This window comes from Aulonocara stuartgranti (genome assembly GCF_965226115.1).
Source record: "Aulonocara stuartgranti genome assembly, chromosome: 3".
Taxonomy (NCBI): domain Eukaryota; kingdom Metazoa; phylum Chordata; class Actinopteri; order Cichliformes; family Cichlidae; genus Aulonocara; species Aulonocara stuartgranti.
Window position 1 is genome coordinate 40291386 of NC_138941.1, and position 17151 is coordinate 40308536.

General features: G+C 38.0%; 4 protein-coding genes across 7 annotated transcripts in view; 1 reads left to right on the forward strand and 3 right to left on the reverse strand.

Moving 5' to 3' along the window:
* The window catches only part of LOC309703223 (basement membrane-specific heparan sulfate proteoglycan core protein-like), a 176628-nt gene extending 165150 nt beyond the window's left edge, over positions 1-11478 (reverse strand). The window contains exons 1-2 of the mRNA XM_082527940.1: positions 11398-11478; positions 11027-11059 (exon numbers count right to left, since the gene is read on the reverse strand). Of these exons, the coding sequence (XP_082384066.1) occupies positions 11027-11059; positions 11398-11434 (70 nt within the window). The 5' untranslated portion in view covers positions 11435-11478. The remainder of the gene's footprint in view (positions 1-11026; positions 11060-11397) is intronic.
* Positions 2710-5994, forward strand: LOC309703230 (uncharacterized protein; the record flags this gene model as incomplete). Its single annotated transcript, XM_082527953.1, has 7 exons — positions 2710-3030; positions 3213-3889; positions 4380-4425; positions 4783-4874; positions 4964-5074; positions 5192-5465; positions 5788-5994. The coding sequence occupies exons 1-7, from the start codon at positions 3016-3018 to the stop codon at positions 5992-5994; spliced, it is 1422 nt and encodes a 473-aa protein (XP_082384079.1). The 5' UTR covers positions 2710-3015.
* Positions 6234-9023, reverse strand: LOC309703228 (G2/M phase-specific E3 ubiquitin-protein ligase-like). 4 transcript variants are annotated; one of them, XM_082527950.1, is made up of 11 exons: positions 8828-9023; positions 8710-8748; positions 8530-8603; positions 8348-8425; positions 7875-8080; positions 7694-7793; positions 7434-7596; positions 7225-7331; positions 6989-7106; positions 6725-6851; positions 6234-6575 (listed from the first exon to the last, which is right to left on the reverse strand). In XM_082527950.1, the coding sequence occupies exons 1-11, from the start codon at positions 8936-8938 to the stop codon at positions 6238-6240; spliced, it is 1461 nt and encodes a 486-aa protein (XP_082384076.1). In that variant the 5' UTR covers positions 8939-9023; the 3' UTR covers positions 6234-6237. The 4 variants fall into 4 exon arrangements, with proteins under 4 accessions (XP_082384076.1, XP_082384077.1, XP_082384074.1 ...); XM_082527951.1 differs by having other exon boundaries at positions 6234-6542; positions 6989-7133; positions 8828-9022; XM_082527948.1 differs by having other exon boundaries at positions 6989-7133; positions 8828-9021.
* Positions 8980-10664, reverse strand: LOC309698243 (uncharacterized protein; the record flags this gene model as incomplete). Its single annotated transcript, XM_082520561.1, has 6 exons — positions 10140-10664; positions 9834-9973; positions 9401-9626; positions 9213-9288; positions 9033-9090; positions 8980-8989 (listed from the first exon to the last, which is right to left on the reverse strand). The coding sequence occupies exons 1-6, from the start codon at positions 10185-10187 to the stop codon at positions 8980-8982; spliced, it is 558 nt and encodes a 185-aa protein (XP_082376687.1). The 5' UTR covers positions 10188-10664.
* Positions 11479-17151: the final 5673 nt, after the last annotated feature.

Here is a 17151-nt window from a genome sequence, read left to right on the forward strand (position 1 = left end):
AAGAAAAACTAAGAGTAAAGGTTCAGTAACCAGGAAAGGAGCACAAACTGTTTTTTAAATCACTCTAAAAAGACAAAACAGCACCATGAACTCCTCTGTGTCTGTAAGTGATCTGAAGACTGAACAAAGGTGAAACAATGTACTGAGCCTAATAATTAATAATTTGACAGATTTAGTGGTTTAAGTGCTGGTGATTAGTGAATATTGACTTCCATTACAATTTGGAGAAGACGTTTTTCAACTCTCAAAATTTTTTAAACTCATCAGTTTCCTGAATAATGACTGAATCGCTTTTAGTTGTGACTAAATTCGTGTTTCTTCTCCTTCCTCTGCAGGTGTAGATGCCTCCATCAGAGACAGAGATTGCACTCTTAGAGCTAAAAGAGATGATCTCATTTTCAGATGAGGTTTTTCTGAACAGAGTAATTCACATCACAGGTCAGTGTCACACTGCCCCCTGCTGGTGTGGTTGTGCTGTCTGCTGTCAGAGTGGCCTTGACTTTAAGTTCTGTAACTTAGACAAATATGAGTCTATTATTGTGGTCCTTTTAGTGGAAGAAGGAGAACACCACATCTGCCACACAGATGTTCCAGCTGGTTTTATTTCCTACTGTAACTGAGACTCAATTACAAGGTGAAGAGCAGGTGAGCCTGGCTGAGTAATACGCCACCTGGTGGTTTGTTCTGAGTGTGACAGAAAGCCTGAGCCTGTGAGTCTGAGCTCAGGGTTAATGAACCCTCGATTACAGAAAACCTTCCACACTCATCTGTGGATCTGTCACAGCAGAAGTGCAGCAAAGGTCACAAGTAATAAAACAGACAACAAAGAGAGCAGGTGAGCTGAAACTTGACCACATGTCTGTATTTTAAGTGCTTTATGCAAAACTTTAAGACTTTCCAGCTGATAATATCTGTGCACACAGATGTTTCGACATATTTACAAACCTGATCACACACAGAGATAATAAAATGCACACGAGGGTTAATATATATACACATGACTTTGCTACAGTAAAATCTCCAAACTAAGCTACTATCATAGAAACACCAAATTAGAGAAAAAGTATTTTGTGTCCATTCTTCCAGTAGAGTCCACAGACTTGTAAATATGTGTCTCTGTAACAATGAGTGGAGTGCAGAGGTGTGAACTCAAATGCAGGAAGCAAAATAACTTAAATAAAGCTGAACTTTAATACCTAAATAGTCTAAAAATGGAAACATATAAAGAATCAAAACGTAAAACTAGAAATAAATAAACTGTCAATAGAAACAACTAAGAGATGAACACACGTGAGTGTTCACAGATGCTCTGACAAAGACTGACAAGACACAGCAGGACTATTTAAACATGACTGGGAATGAGAAACAGTTAAAAACAAACAGGAAAATCATAAAAGAGGAAGAAAAATAACACAAAGTAGGAAAGAAAACAAACCTTTAAATTAAAGAGGAAATAATTTTTAAAAAAACTAAACAAAGATGGGGAAGAAGCACTCAGACTAAAATGATGAAACCATGACAGTCATAAATGAATAAATCTATATCGATGGCACTTTGTCCAGTTTGTTTTACTTATTACTCTTGTATGTGAAGTCTTTAACAACGTTTAGAGGTTTTTTTCAAGAGGACACTGAGGCAGACAGCACACCATGACACTATAAATAACTGAGAGTAAAAATTCATAATAAGACTGATTAAAGTCTTCAGGCAGAACTTGAACTGACTGACCTGTCTGTTTTCAGATTAGAGTTACCTGCATTTACCCTAAACTCATCACGCTGTGCTGTAATAAATTAGATTGATCCTCCAGTTCATCAGCATCTTGTGAATCATAACTGTGATGTGTGAGGATGGACAGATAAATACTCATGAAAAGGAAATCAGTCAGTTTCAAGGCAACAAACTCTAGTAAATATAACGTTTGTGTATCGGCTGAGTGAAACATCTGCTCACATGGTTGCACTCTTGATATGATCTTTTAATATTTTAACCAATAAATGCAGTGGAGTGTGAGCTGTATCATATACAATATTTTGCCCCTCAGATTATTCCTGAAATATAGTTTGTTTCAACTTTGTTATATGACGGGTCACATTTATTCATCTGCTTCTTCCTGGTCTGCTCATGTCAAAGTCCGCCATCTAGTGGTTAAATGGAGGAAGTGCCAAGTAATGGCTAGAGCTCCGTGTCTGTGATAGTTCTGCATCTGCTGCTCTTGAGATGGGATAAAGTATAATTTTGGGCAGATGATGGATTGTTTCTACATATTAGTGCTCTGTCCTTCTTGTGGGTCTGTGAAGTTTGTTACATTACTACTGTAAGCTAACTGTTAGTGCTTTGTTTTGCCTGTTAGCATAAAACATGTCAGTATGTGGTATTTTATGGCGTTATTTTTGTGCCACTATTCTGAGTGCACGTAAAAAAAAATTGAGCGCACGTAAAAAAAAATTGCAGGTGCAAGTGTTGCATTTTGAGGAGAAATTTATTTTGAGCTTACAAAAGCTGAATTTGAGTGAACAAAATTCATTGCTGCGTGCAAAAAACGTATTTCAGTGTTTGCGCTTATCCATATACACACACAATAGCACCCCCTCTCGCTCAGTTTTTTCATTTGCGCTTGCTCGCAATGTGTTGCTTGCGCTCACAACAACATTCTCTGCTTCGTACGCTCAACTCTCTGTACACCGTTATAAGTGTGCCACAAAACCAACCAATCACAGACTTGGTTTCAAAAATTCTGATTGGCTCTTACGGTCTCCAATCAGCTGGCTAGCTACTGCTTTCCGGAAACACTGTCCGAAATGTAGCTAAATCCAGCTAAAATCTCTTAAACCCCAATTTGCGGATAATATCTTTAATCATTTTATTTTAAAATATATTATTTTTTAAGACTATTGTTGGTGTAGTAGAATGTAGTTGCATCATACAACCATGCCAACTGACTAATTTTTCCAAATTATACTTGAGTAGCTCTCTTTTATGTCGTCGAATACTGAATAGCAGCACGAAAAGAGCATGTCCCGGCCACATGTAAGTAATATAAAATCATTTTGTTAATTATTATTCGCTTGATAACTGACGTTAGCTAATTTGCAAACTATGCAAACTTGAAAAATGATGTACCTCATGTAGTTTGTTTTATGGGTTGTTTATTTTTGTCTGAGATACATCATTTCATTGTACTTGTCCATGTTCCTTGCTGCTTTTAACAGGACATACTGAGACAGCAAATGATGCATAGACTCCTCTCTAAACTGGAAGCTGCTTTAAACCAACAACCACTAAATCTGGATTATTTGGAGTTCTTGACTCGTCATGAGCTTGTTCTGTTTGAATCTTTCTCTCAGCAAATAGGCGGTCTGTCAGAGATTACAGAGGCTCTACAAAACGTTCATCATCTGGTTCAGTGTGAAATTAACATCAGCTCTGTGGCCATTATTGAACTGGAAACAGAAGTTGGTCTGGGACCTGGCCACCCCAAAATCGTACTAGAGAGAGAAAGACTCAAGAATTTGTTGGACATTCAGCTGCCAGTCAGCTGCATTGCTAAATGTCTTGGTGTTTCAAGAAGAACAATCTACAGGAGGATGCAAGAATTTGACTTGTCTGTGAGAGGAACATACAGCACAATGAATGACCAAGAGCTGGACAACATCATATCGGCTATCAAAAATCAGATGCCAAATGCTGGCTATCGAATGGTTCAAGGACATTTGGTTTCTATGGGTCTCCGTGTTCAGTGGTGGAGAATGATGGCCTCCATGCATCGAGTTGATGCTGTAGGGATCTTCAAACGGATCACAGAACTAGGCTGTGTTGTGCGAAGAAGCTACTCGGTGCGAGGCCCTCTCTCCCTGGTCCACATAGACACAAATCACAAGCTAATAAGGTAAAATACCCACTTATATAGCTCTAACACAAGTTGGGCAGAAAGATGCACGTTATACTTTAAATCTGCTTTAATCAACCTTATCTGATAGGTCTTTCAGTGTATTTATAATATTTTAAAAAGCACTTGATAGAGTAATATTAAGTAAAAGGAATACAGGATGTGTAACAAAACCAGCAATATTGTTAATTGTAAATTTTCTTGAGCAATTATTTACACTTTGTATATCGATATTTTCCATGATAACAAGCCTATCAACACATAATATGTTAAGTGCTCCAGAAAACTTAAAAAAAATCATGACAAGAGAACTAAAATATTTAGTCTCATTGAACTTATAAACATATAAAAATGTTGGTATTATTTTCAGCACACCTGACAAGTGTCCAGTTTAAGTCAGTGGCAAGTGTGCATACTGAAAAATTTATTTTCAATGTCTTACATGTTCTGCAAATCAAGCCTTAGTGAGATTGTTTTCCCTCTGAAACAGGTACAATGTTGTGATCTTTGGTGGAGTGGATGGCTACTCAAGGAAGGTAAAAGTGTAACTGTTATGTAGAATATTTGGTAGTTTTGAAATGAGAGCTTTATTAGGTTGTTTTTTTATGAACATCAATTATTCAGCAAGCCAACATAGTGGACGATTTGCAATTATTATTTTTTTAAATTTCTAATCAGTTCTTTACCAAAAAAGGTTAAACTAAAAGGCCATTTTCATTTTTTGATAAGTACTACCAATATTGATGTATAGACTACTCAAGCTTTGAATTATGGTTATGAACATAGAACCGTACAATATTCCTTGAACACTTATTATGAAACTGCATTATTAACTGAAAAACTATACATGATCTGAAACCAGATCTTTAATTTTCCATTTGTTTTTACTGCAGGTCCTGTACTTGGATGCAGCAACTAACAACAGGGCAAAAACTGCATTCTCATTTTTCCTGAGATCAGCCCAGCTTCACGGCTTGCCATCAAGGTTTTATGCCCTGATTTGATTTATATGCTAGCAACAAGTATCATTAAAGAAAACTTTAAAAATTCCTTAAAAATGTATTTTTATCATAGGGTTAGGGCAGATCAAGGAGTAGAAAACCTGGACATTGCACATTTCATGTTTGCCACAAGAGGAACAGGGAGAGCGAGTTTCATATCTGGAAAGAGTGTCCACAATCAGAGGTTAGTCTTTTGATGTTTTTTATATTATTATTGACTGCATGGGTAGATTGTTGTAGCAGTTCTGATATTGATTTGAAGCATGAAATACCTGAAATCCAAATTCAAATGTATTTACAGAGTAGAACGACTTTGGCGTGATGTCTGGATTGCAGTCACTAGCAAGTACCATGATATTCTTCACTCACTCGAGGAGGATGGCCTGCTTGACATTTCAGATGTCATTCATCTTTTTGGTGTCCACTACATCTTTGTCCCTCGACTCCGAGCAGATCTTGTCACCTTTGTTGGAGGATGGAATAATCATCCCCTCAGGACAGAAGGTGGTCTCACTCCTGAACAGCTCTGGTGTATGGGACATCTACAAGAGCTGGACGAGGGCGAGAGACTTGAGGTACCAGCTCATAATCTGATTTTTTTTTATTTTTTTTATTTAAATGTTGAATTTCAAAATTTTAGTTAGCAGTTAACTCTGCTCTTCTGAAATTAACAAATTAAAACACTTGCAGCACATCTGGGAGATGCTTCTGGTGATTTTATACATTCTTGCTTATCAATTACCACTAATCTAAATTACAGTAAGAAGAACATGAAAACAAAGGCATTCTTTTTAAATTGTTGTATTTTAATGGAAAAAACGCTTACACAAAATAACATTCCTCCCAAAAGTACCTATTCTGGAATAATGACCATTATATATGTTTGTGGATTTGAAGGAGCTTCGGGATCCAGGCATTGACTGGGAGAGTGCTGTACTGCAAGAAGAATCTAACAGCACAGTTGTGGTTCCTGAAGTTGAATGCCCACTGGATGAGGAAACCCTGGAGGGGCTTCAGAGAACTATTAATCCCTTGGAACATTCTGAGTCACACGGTCGTGACCTGTACATACAATTCTTGCTACAGGTGTCAAACCAACAGTGACACTTAACATGGACGTGAAAGTCAACGTTCTTTTAAGTTCTCAAATACTGGATTTCTTTGCTAAAACATTCAGATTACAAGTAGACAAGCAAACAAAGCACTTGCTTATTATCTATCAACGTAGGACCCTACACAAAGTTTTGAAGTCTTGTCATTTTCATGAAACGGCTACGAACATCTTAACAGCTAATGTTTACAAACATTTTTACTCATTTAGTTTCCAAATTACAAGACAACAATGTGTTAAACTCTGTGGAATCCACCACCATATTTAACTGCTGCACTCATTATGGTTTTAAACACTGTGTAAGTGTCCAGATGCTGCACTGGAAAAGTCACAGTACAAGTGCATGCACTCACAACTGGGTAACAAATGGAGTGATCTCCCAGCCGCTCCTTACATTCATGGTCAAACTTGCATGTTATTTTGAAATGTCTCTTTTCATCAGGAAGGATGGGAACATGGGACTGGCCGGTCATCCACTGGAGCACATGGTGGACAGCAAGAGACTCTGATTTTTCACCACCTGCACCGCCTGTGTTTCCATCTGTGATGTTTGAAAATGTTTCTGAAGTCTTTTCTAAATAAAAAGCAATCTGGATTACAATGTTTTAAATTAACAACTAAGAATACTTTCTAGTGCCCTGCATGTTAAAGCAAAAATATTTAACAGATGCATACGGTATATATACAATACTATAGGTATATACAGCTAATACTATATAGTACCTGATACTTCAATCTCCTGCAAGAAATCTTGCAAAAAATTTATGATCTTCCTCTCAGTTCTCTCCCTAGATGTCCCTTTTTCACTGAAATGTGGTTGGCAGCTCATCATAATGAAATCAGCATCTGGCTGTAAATAAGGAAATAAAGTAGATTATATTATAGATATATTGTTCATTCAAAACTAATAAATAAATACAGGATAACTACAGTACAGATAAGTGGACTGTGTTTGGATCAGACTGAAGCTGCTATGTTAATACTTACTTTGAGGATTTTCCCAGGAACAAACAAACTGTGGCAAGCTTCAGGATTTACAGCCATCAGGTTCACAAGACCATACAGTTCCATGCCCTTTCGGAGCTGCTGTAGCATTGGAATCAGTCTTGTTGTAGAGTGTAAGACAATAGCACTTAAAAATAAAAATAAAAAAACAAAAAAACAAAATGAAAAACTAGTTGGGGGGGGGGGGTTAATGATCTCTCTGATTTTTTCTCCCTTACCGGATCATGCTTTCCTTACTATCCATCTTTATCTGGTTTGTGTATCCACAGCTGACAATTTCATCAGCCCACATCATCAGAGACTGTATGTCTGCTGCATCTTCAACCTGGAAATGTATAATGTGAAAGAGGAAATACAGAAGGTTAAAAGTGTTTAAAAACACCATACTCATAATATATCATGTGCCAGAGCTAAACCAGGTGCTCACTTTGCGGATGAGCAGGGAAGATTCCACATCTGCAACATCCTCCTTAGACAGACAGCTGAAATCAACCTCTCCTGAGCAGAGGAAATTGTAGCACCATTCTTTGAAAAAGGCAGGAGATGGGCCTCCTTGGGCGAGGCTGACTGCAATTATTTCACCAACAGTTCTGTGTAGACAAATGATTATAATTCATTTTCAGGTAACATTTACAAAAATATCGGATGCGTATTAAATGTAATACACAAAGCTCGTATGTAACCAACCTGAAGTTTTCATTATCAAGATCGGTCAGAGAATACTTGGGGTTTTTGCCCTTGTTCTCAAGTCCTTCAAAGAATCTGCTTTCAATACCTGAAATCATGTCTTTCATACAAAAAATATCCGCATTTTTAAGTTATCCATTATTTATTCACACTAGGACAAAACAGGTAATAGGCAACTCACCACTCAAAAACTCTTTCCTAAGTGCTCCTGTATCCACGCCTGCCTCTCCAATGAAAACCACCCTAAGAACACTGGTGGGAGATGCAGCTTTTTTTCTCTGCCACTGGAGAATGCCTCTGTCTGGAAGGTCTTCTCTGTCCACACACAACTTAAATTCTGTTGTGGTGTCGACTTGTTGTTCAAGGCAACGCAATACATCTTCCACGCTTAACAAAAACAGGGTAGAAAACATCCTAAGCTCTCAAAGAAAAATAATCATCTTTAGATTAAAAGAGGCTACCACATTAAACGTGATTAGAAATTATTGCAGCATGTTCTGTGCAACAACCTTTAACAATAATTTAAAGTAGTGTGATCATAAAATGTTTTATATGAAATTAAACCCAGGTATTGTGTAAAAGATCTTACACATAATTTTAACAAATGGTTCTGCATAATAGTGTGTATATGAATTATAATAGAGCAAAAAGTACCTGTCTGTTGTGCATACTGAAGTTTGAGCTGGTGTCCCTGTAGTTTGGTCATTTTCTTCAGGCACCATGCATTGAAAGCTGATGACAAAACAAAGTTTAAAAAAAAATAAAATAAAAATACATATGTTTGCGTGGACTGTTACTGATTAACATTTTTTCATAAACGGCTGAAAAAAGATTACCTATCCCCACACAGACTCGCATGGACTGTGATCTCATCTTCAGGAAAATCCTTAGTGCATATTGGACAAATAACCTACAATTCCAAAAATGGGTACATGTTAGGCATAGTGGGAAAAAGATCATTACCGATACAAAATTCATTGTAGTTACTATGGTTTTTAGTAATGTGCTAGGTTTACCTTGCATTTGCTTTTCACAATGCATAACTCCGATTCCTGCTGAATCAAAAAACAGTAATTGTGATACTATATTATTTAATCAAAATTGCTCATTTTGATTTCATCAAAATTGTCTCACCTCATCATCAGTCTCATCAGGAGAGAATTTTCCTTTGCACGTATTGATGTGTACTGCAAGCATCTGCAGAGGCATAACTTCATTACACTGGTAACATATCTTCTTTGGCATCTTTGAAAAGTGCTGTGAGTCGGGAGGTAGAGGAGATGTGTCTAATGTTTCCTGAAGAGGTACTATGTAAAAAGTGGATTTGCCACCTCCTGACACAGCTTTCAGTGTTTTGACAGGTGGAATTACAGTGAGCTTTCGTCGACCACTGCCACCTTTATTGACAGAAAAATAGCATAAACAATCAAGCAGCAAAAGTATCAACTACATAATCATAATGCAGTATGAGCACGCAAGAATGCCAAAAAAATACATAAAAACTGAATTAACAACAAACCTGTTGCCTTATGTAAGAGCCATCCTCCACAAAGATATTCCATTTTTGGAAAGGTTTCTTCCAGAAGTCTAGAAATCTTAGTTAAAAACACCGTTAAGCAGAATGGAACACTAAATGGACTGTGGCATATGATTCAGGCTAAATGCGTCTGCCAATGACTGATTTTAATACTGACTACACAAACTTACCTCTGCATGGTCACCATCTTCTGGAAGAGACACTGTTTGTCTCCCCATGCCAGCTTGTAGGAGTTCAAGCTCCTCAGCTGGCAAAGGTGTGTAGGATGTGTTTTTTGACAGCAAATAAAAACTGAGGCCTGTGGTCTTACTGCCTGCCTTAACAAGCTGCTTAGTAGATGTTAAACATCTCTTTTTACCACGGCTCAAGTGTGATTTGAAATATCCTGGAAATGATCTGTGGGATGAAAATGCATGAGTTTAAAAAATGCAGTGTTGCATAACATAAGGGTTATTGTTTAATAAAGTTATTAAATATGACATCAGTCCTTAATAGCACATTTTAATTTAAAAATCAATGTTGATAAATCCACAAACCAAATAACTTTAACAGAAAAGATTGCAAAAAGTTAAAATAAAAAAAACACACAAAAAAAGCAAAAACCTTGTCATCTCTTGCTGGATAGTCAGATTTCTAGGCTCCGGCTGCCCACTCTCTGTTGGCCTCCCTGAAGGATTTGTGGATATGTTGTTAAGCAGCAAAGACACCAGATTTCTTACTGCTGACTCAACTGCACCATTACCCTAAAAAACATGATTAGGATACACTGCCTCAGTAAGACAACTACGCTGGTAATTACCCATAAGGCTAGCTTAAACTCTACAGCTGCATCTGTAACTACAATTTCACAGCATATTAAACAGAAAGGACAGCAAATTACTAAATTCACACAAAAAAAATTAAACTCACCTGATACTGTGGTGTAGTATTATTGGAGCCATTGTTTGATTCTGCCATCTCTTCTTTAGCTGCAGAGTAAATCAAAAATCCCTCTATCTGCAAGAAGCGAGGCTGAGTGGACAGTGTTTCCGGTGTCCGGACAGCAGTAGCTAGCGAGCTGATTGGAGACCGTAAGAGCCAATCAGAATTTTTGAAACCAAGTCTGTGATTGGTTGGTTTTGTGGCACACTTATAACGGTGTACAGAGAGTTGAGCGTACGAAGCAGAGAATGTTGTGAGCGCAAGCAACACATTGCGAGCAAGCGCAAATGAAAAAACTGAGCGAGAGGGGGTGCTATTGTGTGTGTATATGGATAAGCGCAAACACTGAAATACGTTTTTTGCACGCAGCAATGAATTTTGTTCACTCAAATTCAGCTTTTGTAAGCTCAAAATAAATTTCTCCTCAAAATGCAACACTTGCACCTGCAATTTTTTTTTACGTGCGCTCAATTTTTTTTTACGTGCACTCAGAATAGTGGCACAAAAATAACGCCATAGTATTTGTATTTACGTCACTTGACAGGCTTTGTCCATTTATTGTTAATGTTATGATCTTGCATTGGTCATGTGACATGTGTGCATCTACACTGAGATTAAATGTACCTGCTCTGCTTTGTTGTTACAGTTTTACAGACTGAAAGTGGTACAAATGGTACATCAGTAAAAGCTGTGAAGAACGCCACAGTCTCCACATGGAGCGCTTACTGAAGCCATTTATGTTTAACTGCACAGGCTGAATAGAAGCATTGAGTCTGTGCAGAAGATAACATGTAAACACAGGGAGGATATTATTGAGCACATTATAGGAGATAACAGCTACATATATGAACAGGAAGAAAAAGATCATTTCTTACCTTCAGCATTTCCACAGATGACAGTACTGAGCACTAAAATAATGAATAAAACCTCATCAGACATTATACAACGATTAAAATCAAAACAAAAATAAATTAAGACTTTATTGAAGATGAACAGTAATAACCAGTAATCTGTTTGACAATAAAATAAAATGAACATAAAAATCCAAACTGTTGTAACACAGTGTGTAACTATAAGTGATGCAAAAAGCAGCAGCGTATCAAACATTTAAACACTTAAAGAATCACAAGTCTGCTTTGTTCCAGCTCTCAGGTAAACAGGTTAAAGCAGTGACTCACTAATTCTCACAGATCAGAAACATTTGCATTAATCGCTGCCGTTCAAACAATGTCAGACGTGTACTTACAGAAAAAGCCCATCATGCAGAGCAAAGAGTGCCCCATCGTCACATCCAGCCTGCTGCACTCTGATCCTCAGATAATCAAACAGTTTTAGTTTGCAGATAAAGAGAAGTTGTGTTTAATATAGATACAACAAGAGTTTTTCTACAGCTTTTCCTGATTGGTCTCTCTGTGCTTCCTGCCCTTTCACACAAAACTCAAACAGCTCCTGTAGCTTTGACCGCAGCAGTTGGTTGATATGTTTATATTTCCTGTCCACTGCAAACATAGAAGCTTGTTTCTTGTGTTGTGTTGTTTCCTTTCTCTGTAATATATAAAGCTGTTGCTTCATGTCAGGATATTTCTTTTGCCCGTTTGGGGTATTTTTTGGCTGCAATATCCACTAATATTTGTCTCCTGACAGGTTTCTGCAGACTGGGAGTCACTGAGAGTGAATATACCAAAACAGCTTTTCTACTTTGGTGCCTGTATTTTCACTAAAGCCTTTAAAAAAAAAAAAAAAAATTCTCCTTTTGATTGTTTTAAATTAAATTATTGCTTTAGGCTGCATTAAAATGTCTTTATTTTATTCGACTCTTAGCTGAAACATCATCATGCAGTAATATAGTGAAAAGGCTCCTTTGACCTCAGACCTGTGAAAGTTTCCACCTTGTGGTTAAATTCTGGTTTTAAGTTTTGTGGAGACCCAAACACAGGAAATGACTCAGTGTGTGGCTGAAGTGAGACTAAAGACCTTTATGTTTCACCAACTAAAGAACAATTAAATTCATAGATAAATTCAAAGTTATATTTATTATCTGTTATCATTTCAAAGTAAAGCAGGAACTCATTTATTCTGCAGACTGTTCTTTGTCTTGCTTTGACATGTATGTGCAGATGCACACTGACCTCAGCCTCTGACTACATGTAAACACAATAAAATAAAACAAACTGATGTGAAACAATGATTGAAACACTGTAATAATGATGTTTGTGTTGAACACCACATGTTACCAACCAAGATCATGTGATTGTGTCCAGAGTCAGTTCAAAAAGCAGACCCACATGCTAAATGGTTCTTATACAGCACTTATTTTACTCTTCTGAGTGCTTCACACAACTCGTGCATTCACCCATTCATACTAGCACATTTTTCTTGGTGCTTTCTGACGAACATTCACACTCCAATGGATGCCTCGGAGAGCAATTTGGGGTTAGTATCTTGCCCAATGTGATAAGCAGACTAGGGGAAGCCAGGAATTGAACCAACAACCCTCTGATCAGTAGATGATCTGCTCTACCGCCTGAGCTACAGCCACCCATGCAAAGCAGGACTCAGAGTACCAAACAAAGGTGACCTTTAGTATGAAGCTGATAGTTTCAGGCCTTGATGGTAACGAACGAAGAAAACTGAGTTACAGATAACTGATCACAGGAACACAGAGACTTACCTGTGGGTCATCACAAAATCTCTATTGAGGTCACAAAAGTGTCAACTTACACTTTGCAGTCAACATAAATAAATAAGTGAGACTTAAACACTGTGTGATTCCACAAATGTTAATCTGTCCAAATGATTCAGTGATGTGTAGACTAATAGATCAGAAGATACTGTGGTGTATTACCTACAACATGACTGTAGACGGATCTTATCATAATTATTCCTGAAAGACTTTTACCTTTATTTTTACTCATGTTGCCATAGCAACTTTAACCTCCGAAGACCAGGTTAAATCATTCTGAGAAAATGCACAAAGCATTGCAACAAACCACTATTGACTGGACTATTGACTTATAACTGGACCAAGCTTCCAGTTCCTCTTTACACTTACTGAGGTTTGATAAGAAGAATAAGACGACACCACATTCACACCAGAGTTTTTGAAGTGTTTTAGAGCAGTGGGTTGATGTGGACGGTGGTTTGTCCTTGTATATTATGTGCATGTGATCACAGCTCTGGGCCCTGTCCTCCGTCTTCCCTCTGCTCTCTTTCAGGTTCTGTTTGTTTTCTGTGTCATTTCCTCTTTTTTCTTTTTTTAAATCTCTTTCCTTCTTCTAATTTCTTCTTCCTAGTCTGGACCTCCCCACCTGTCAGCTCTGACACTGTTACAGTAAAGATGTGTAATTTTTTTTTATTTTACTTTAGTTAATGTAGCAGTTAAAGCACAGTTTCTATAGTAAATGTTCTTCCTCATTTTAACTCTGCAGGCTAATGAAGAAAACAACAAAAGATCATTGGGGTTTGTTTCAGTGCAGCTCTGTGTGAACTTGCAGTTATACAAATAACAATGTTTACACAATATTTTCCATCATTTTGAGAAGTGATCCTTCCTGTCACAGTCTGATCTACAGGTCAGAGTCTAAACACTTTCTGCATATGTTCATGGTCTCAATCATTAAAACTTTACATCTTACTGACATGTTAATATTATAAAGTATTTTCCTCATCGGGGTATGAAGAGGACAATAAAGTGCAGTGTGCTTTAGGACCTTATGTTTGCTGGATACTGATGGCTTAAAATAAGACACTGCTACACACAAAACTGTTGTCTCAAACCACAGGCTGCATTTCCTCTTTTGCATGTGGCCGAGACGAAAATGAGGCCGTTCAGTAGATTAAAAATAAACCTGTGGCAGAACAGACAGTAACCACCAACAACCCTTCACACACATATCGGCACTGTAGCTATTCTGTATTGTCATTTTTGCGGTTTGATCTTAATGTCTTTAAATTTAATGCAGAAACAGATGTCATGGTCCTCCAGTCCTCTCTGACTTCCTGTCAGTGCTGTTGTTGTTCCTCTCTCTCTCTCTCCTGCTGTCCTCTCCACCTGGGTGGTGCTGAGCTGAGCGGTAGGCTTTGCTGGATTGTTGTATTTACCTTAGTTACTGTAACCATGGTTCTCTCTTGCTTTGTTTGTCGTGTTTCTGATTTGGATGTGTTTCCCTTCCCTGGCTTCCCTGGAGCTCCCTTTCCCTTCACCATGGTATAAAGCACCTGGTGTCACTTCTGTAAATAGAGTCACCTTTATTATGAACATTCAGAGTCCCGCGTTTGATGCTCAACATCTCATCAAGTTTTCAAGTTGTTGAGTTTGACTATATACTGTGTATTCGGACACGTGTTGGCAGTGCTGCCTAAAACAGTCCAGTGCAATAACAATAAACTGTGAAGCGACAGTTTATAAAAAGATCAAATTAAGTTTTAGCAGAAATAGGGCTGCCACGATTAGTCGACTAGTCACGATTATGTCGACTATTAAAATCGTCGACGACTAATTTAATAGTCGACGCATCGTTTGAAGCTTTGTAAGGTCACAAAGGACGCAGGAATGAGTAGTAGGATTTAAGAGTGTAATAACGGACTGAAACAGAAGATGGCAGCACTGCATGTACAAGGATGCCAGCTGCCGTTAAACCCCGAAGAAGAAGAAGCTGTGTCCCAGAATTCATAGCGAAGCCCAGCGCAGTTGTCAACAATGGCGGCAGCTAGTTAGTTTTAACTTTACTCTTATTATTCTTTCTGGGTCACAAAATAAATGTTTAACATATTTTCAGGCGAGAATGTAGCTGTGTAAACCTCAAATATCTGCTCAGTTTATCAAGACACCGCATATTTTCAAAAGCGCTCCGACGTTTTCGGAGACGTCTGTTACCCACTAGCTCGTTAGCTAGGCGGGGGCAAGGCTAACTAGAGCCGTGAGAACACCGGACTCCCGGCAAATCGTTTTCAAACCCACCGCCGTCTTTCGCTAGTCAGGTTAAACATATATATAAGTCACTTAGATAACTTACAAATGTTATTGTTTGGCTTTCTTTAGTATTTTATTTGTTCCTGAGTAAATCGGTTTGGCTGAGATTAAAGTTATAGTTTTTGCACAGCTAAAACTGTCAAGCAGACAGCTGATTATCAGAAGTGTGAGACGCTGGAGAATATACTCCGGTGTCCTGTTATATTTTAGAAAGCAAGGAGTTTATTAAACTTCACCGAAACAATCTGCAAATTTCATTAAAAATTAATAAACTACCATCTTGTCTTTATTTTTAGTTAGCACAAACACTTCAAGCTGTAAGCTAATGATAGTTATATAAGACCAGATGCTGCTGGTGCAATAAGCTGTACGCTGTACGTCCAATGGATGATGATCTGATTAGTCGACTAATCGCAAAAATAATCGGTGACTAGTCGACTATCAAAATAATCGTTTGTGGCAGCCCTAAGCAGAAATTAGTTCAGCTTATTTGTGCGGCTTTTACAGCAGTTCTTGGTTCTCATGTGGCTGCTCAGGAAAATGAGTTACCAACCCTGTTTCTGAGGGTCTCTGTGCCACAGCAACGACCCAACGTCACACCAACACCTGTGTGACGTTGATCTGTGAGGTGCAGAGCAGGTCATCTACTAATTGGAAGGTCGATGGTCGATGACTGTCTGCTCTAGTCTGCATGCCAAATATCCTTGAGCAAGATACTAACCGCACGTTGCTGTCAGATGCATCCATTGGAGTATGAATGTGTGTGAATGTTAGTCACAGATGATTTTACACCCCCTCAACATAGTATAGTATAGCAGGTATGGGTTTATAGATTAGCTTGTAAGCCTTTATATACACAAACAAACAACAACAAAGTAAAGAATCAACAACATAATGTAGTGTTTGGGATTTCTGAGGTCCCTCAGAGGTTCAGCAGTGCTGGGAATAGTGGGAGTGTTAGTGGGAAGTGCTTGGGTAATAAAAGGCCATGCAGCAGGTGTAGTAGGCCTCTTTGTCTCATTCTGTTTTGAAAACTTGTGTTAATGAAGTACCAGCTGACTTATTATAGTTTTTTTTAGCTAAACTTTAATTAGAATGTAATCATTTTGGACCAATCAGCATTACAGTCAGTTTGGCTCCTCAGGAATCAGCTCTGAGCCTGAAGGACTGAAAAGAAACCATTTAAACTTTCATGGCTGCAGAAAAAGACTCAGTGACTTTGTGATAATTTGCTTATTTTCCAATAAAGACCCAAAGTTCAAATGTGGCCTCAGACATTTTCACGTATCTCAACTCATTTTAGAGATGCTGACACAATGTGGACAAATGCTTTTGGGCAGGTTTGTGCGTTACAAATGCTTTTATCATGGCAAATCATATAAGTAATAGTAATACTGTTTCATCTGTGTGTCGGTTATTCCAGTAAGTTTTTTTTTTTATTCATCATTTCTGTGAGGAAAACAAGAAGGGAACATTTTTCGACATTAAAGTGGCAAATTTATGAGAAAAGTGTCTCTTAGTGCTGAATTGCCGTCACCTGCAGTACAGTAACTGATACTCAATGTCTCATTTACAACAGAGACCCGTTTCAGACAAACATAAAAATTACAACAGCATATTTGTGATATCAGTGTTGTGACCTGTGTATTGTATAAGAAATGATATGCTCATTCATACAAACAATGACCGTCTTGATGCATTCTCAATCATCCAGGAAAGTAAATCTCCAAAAGTTCATCTGGACGTAGCGTTTTGTGGGAGAAACGTTTCGTCACTCATCCAAGTGACTTCTTCAGTCTCAGCTGACTGCAGGTTTCCCCAAATCTTATAAACAGTACATTTGCATAATGACTGAAACCAGCCCACTGAAGGAACAATGGGCTGGGAGGTCAATTCCTTAATCATGCAAATTCTTATGACCATTGATCAACAACCATTGATCAAAGACCACTGATCAATGGCCATGAGTACCATTCACAGAGAGTTGGGGAATGGAGGAGGAGAGAGAGAAGGACAACCGCTGCCCAA

Bases quoted from the DNA above. Each gene is read 5' to 3' on its own strand.
- LOC309703228 (XM_082527948.1), bottom strand. From the start codon at position 8,938: ATGCCAAAGAAGATATGTTACCAGTGTAATGAAGTTATGCCTCTGCAG. The intron at 8,604-8,709 runs GTAAACCTAGCA...TTGGAATTGTAG, and splicing joins TTGTGAAAAGCAAATGCAAG to GTTATTTGTCCAATATGCAC. The intron at 6,852-6,988 runs GTAAGTATTAAC...CCTTATTTACAG, and splicing joins TTCCTGGGAAAATCCTCAAA to CCAGATGCTGATTTCATTAT.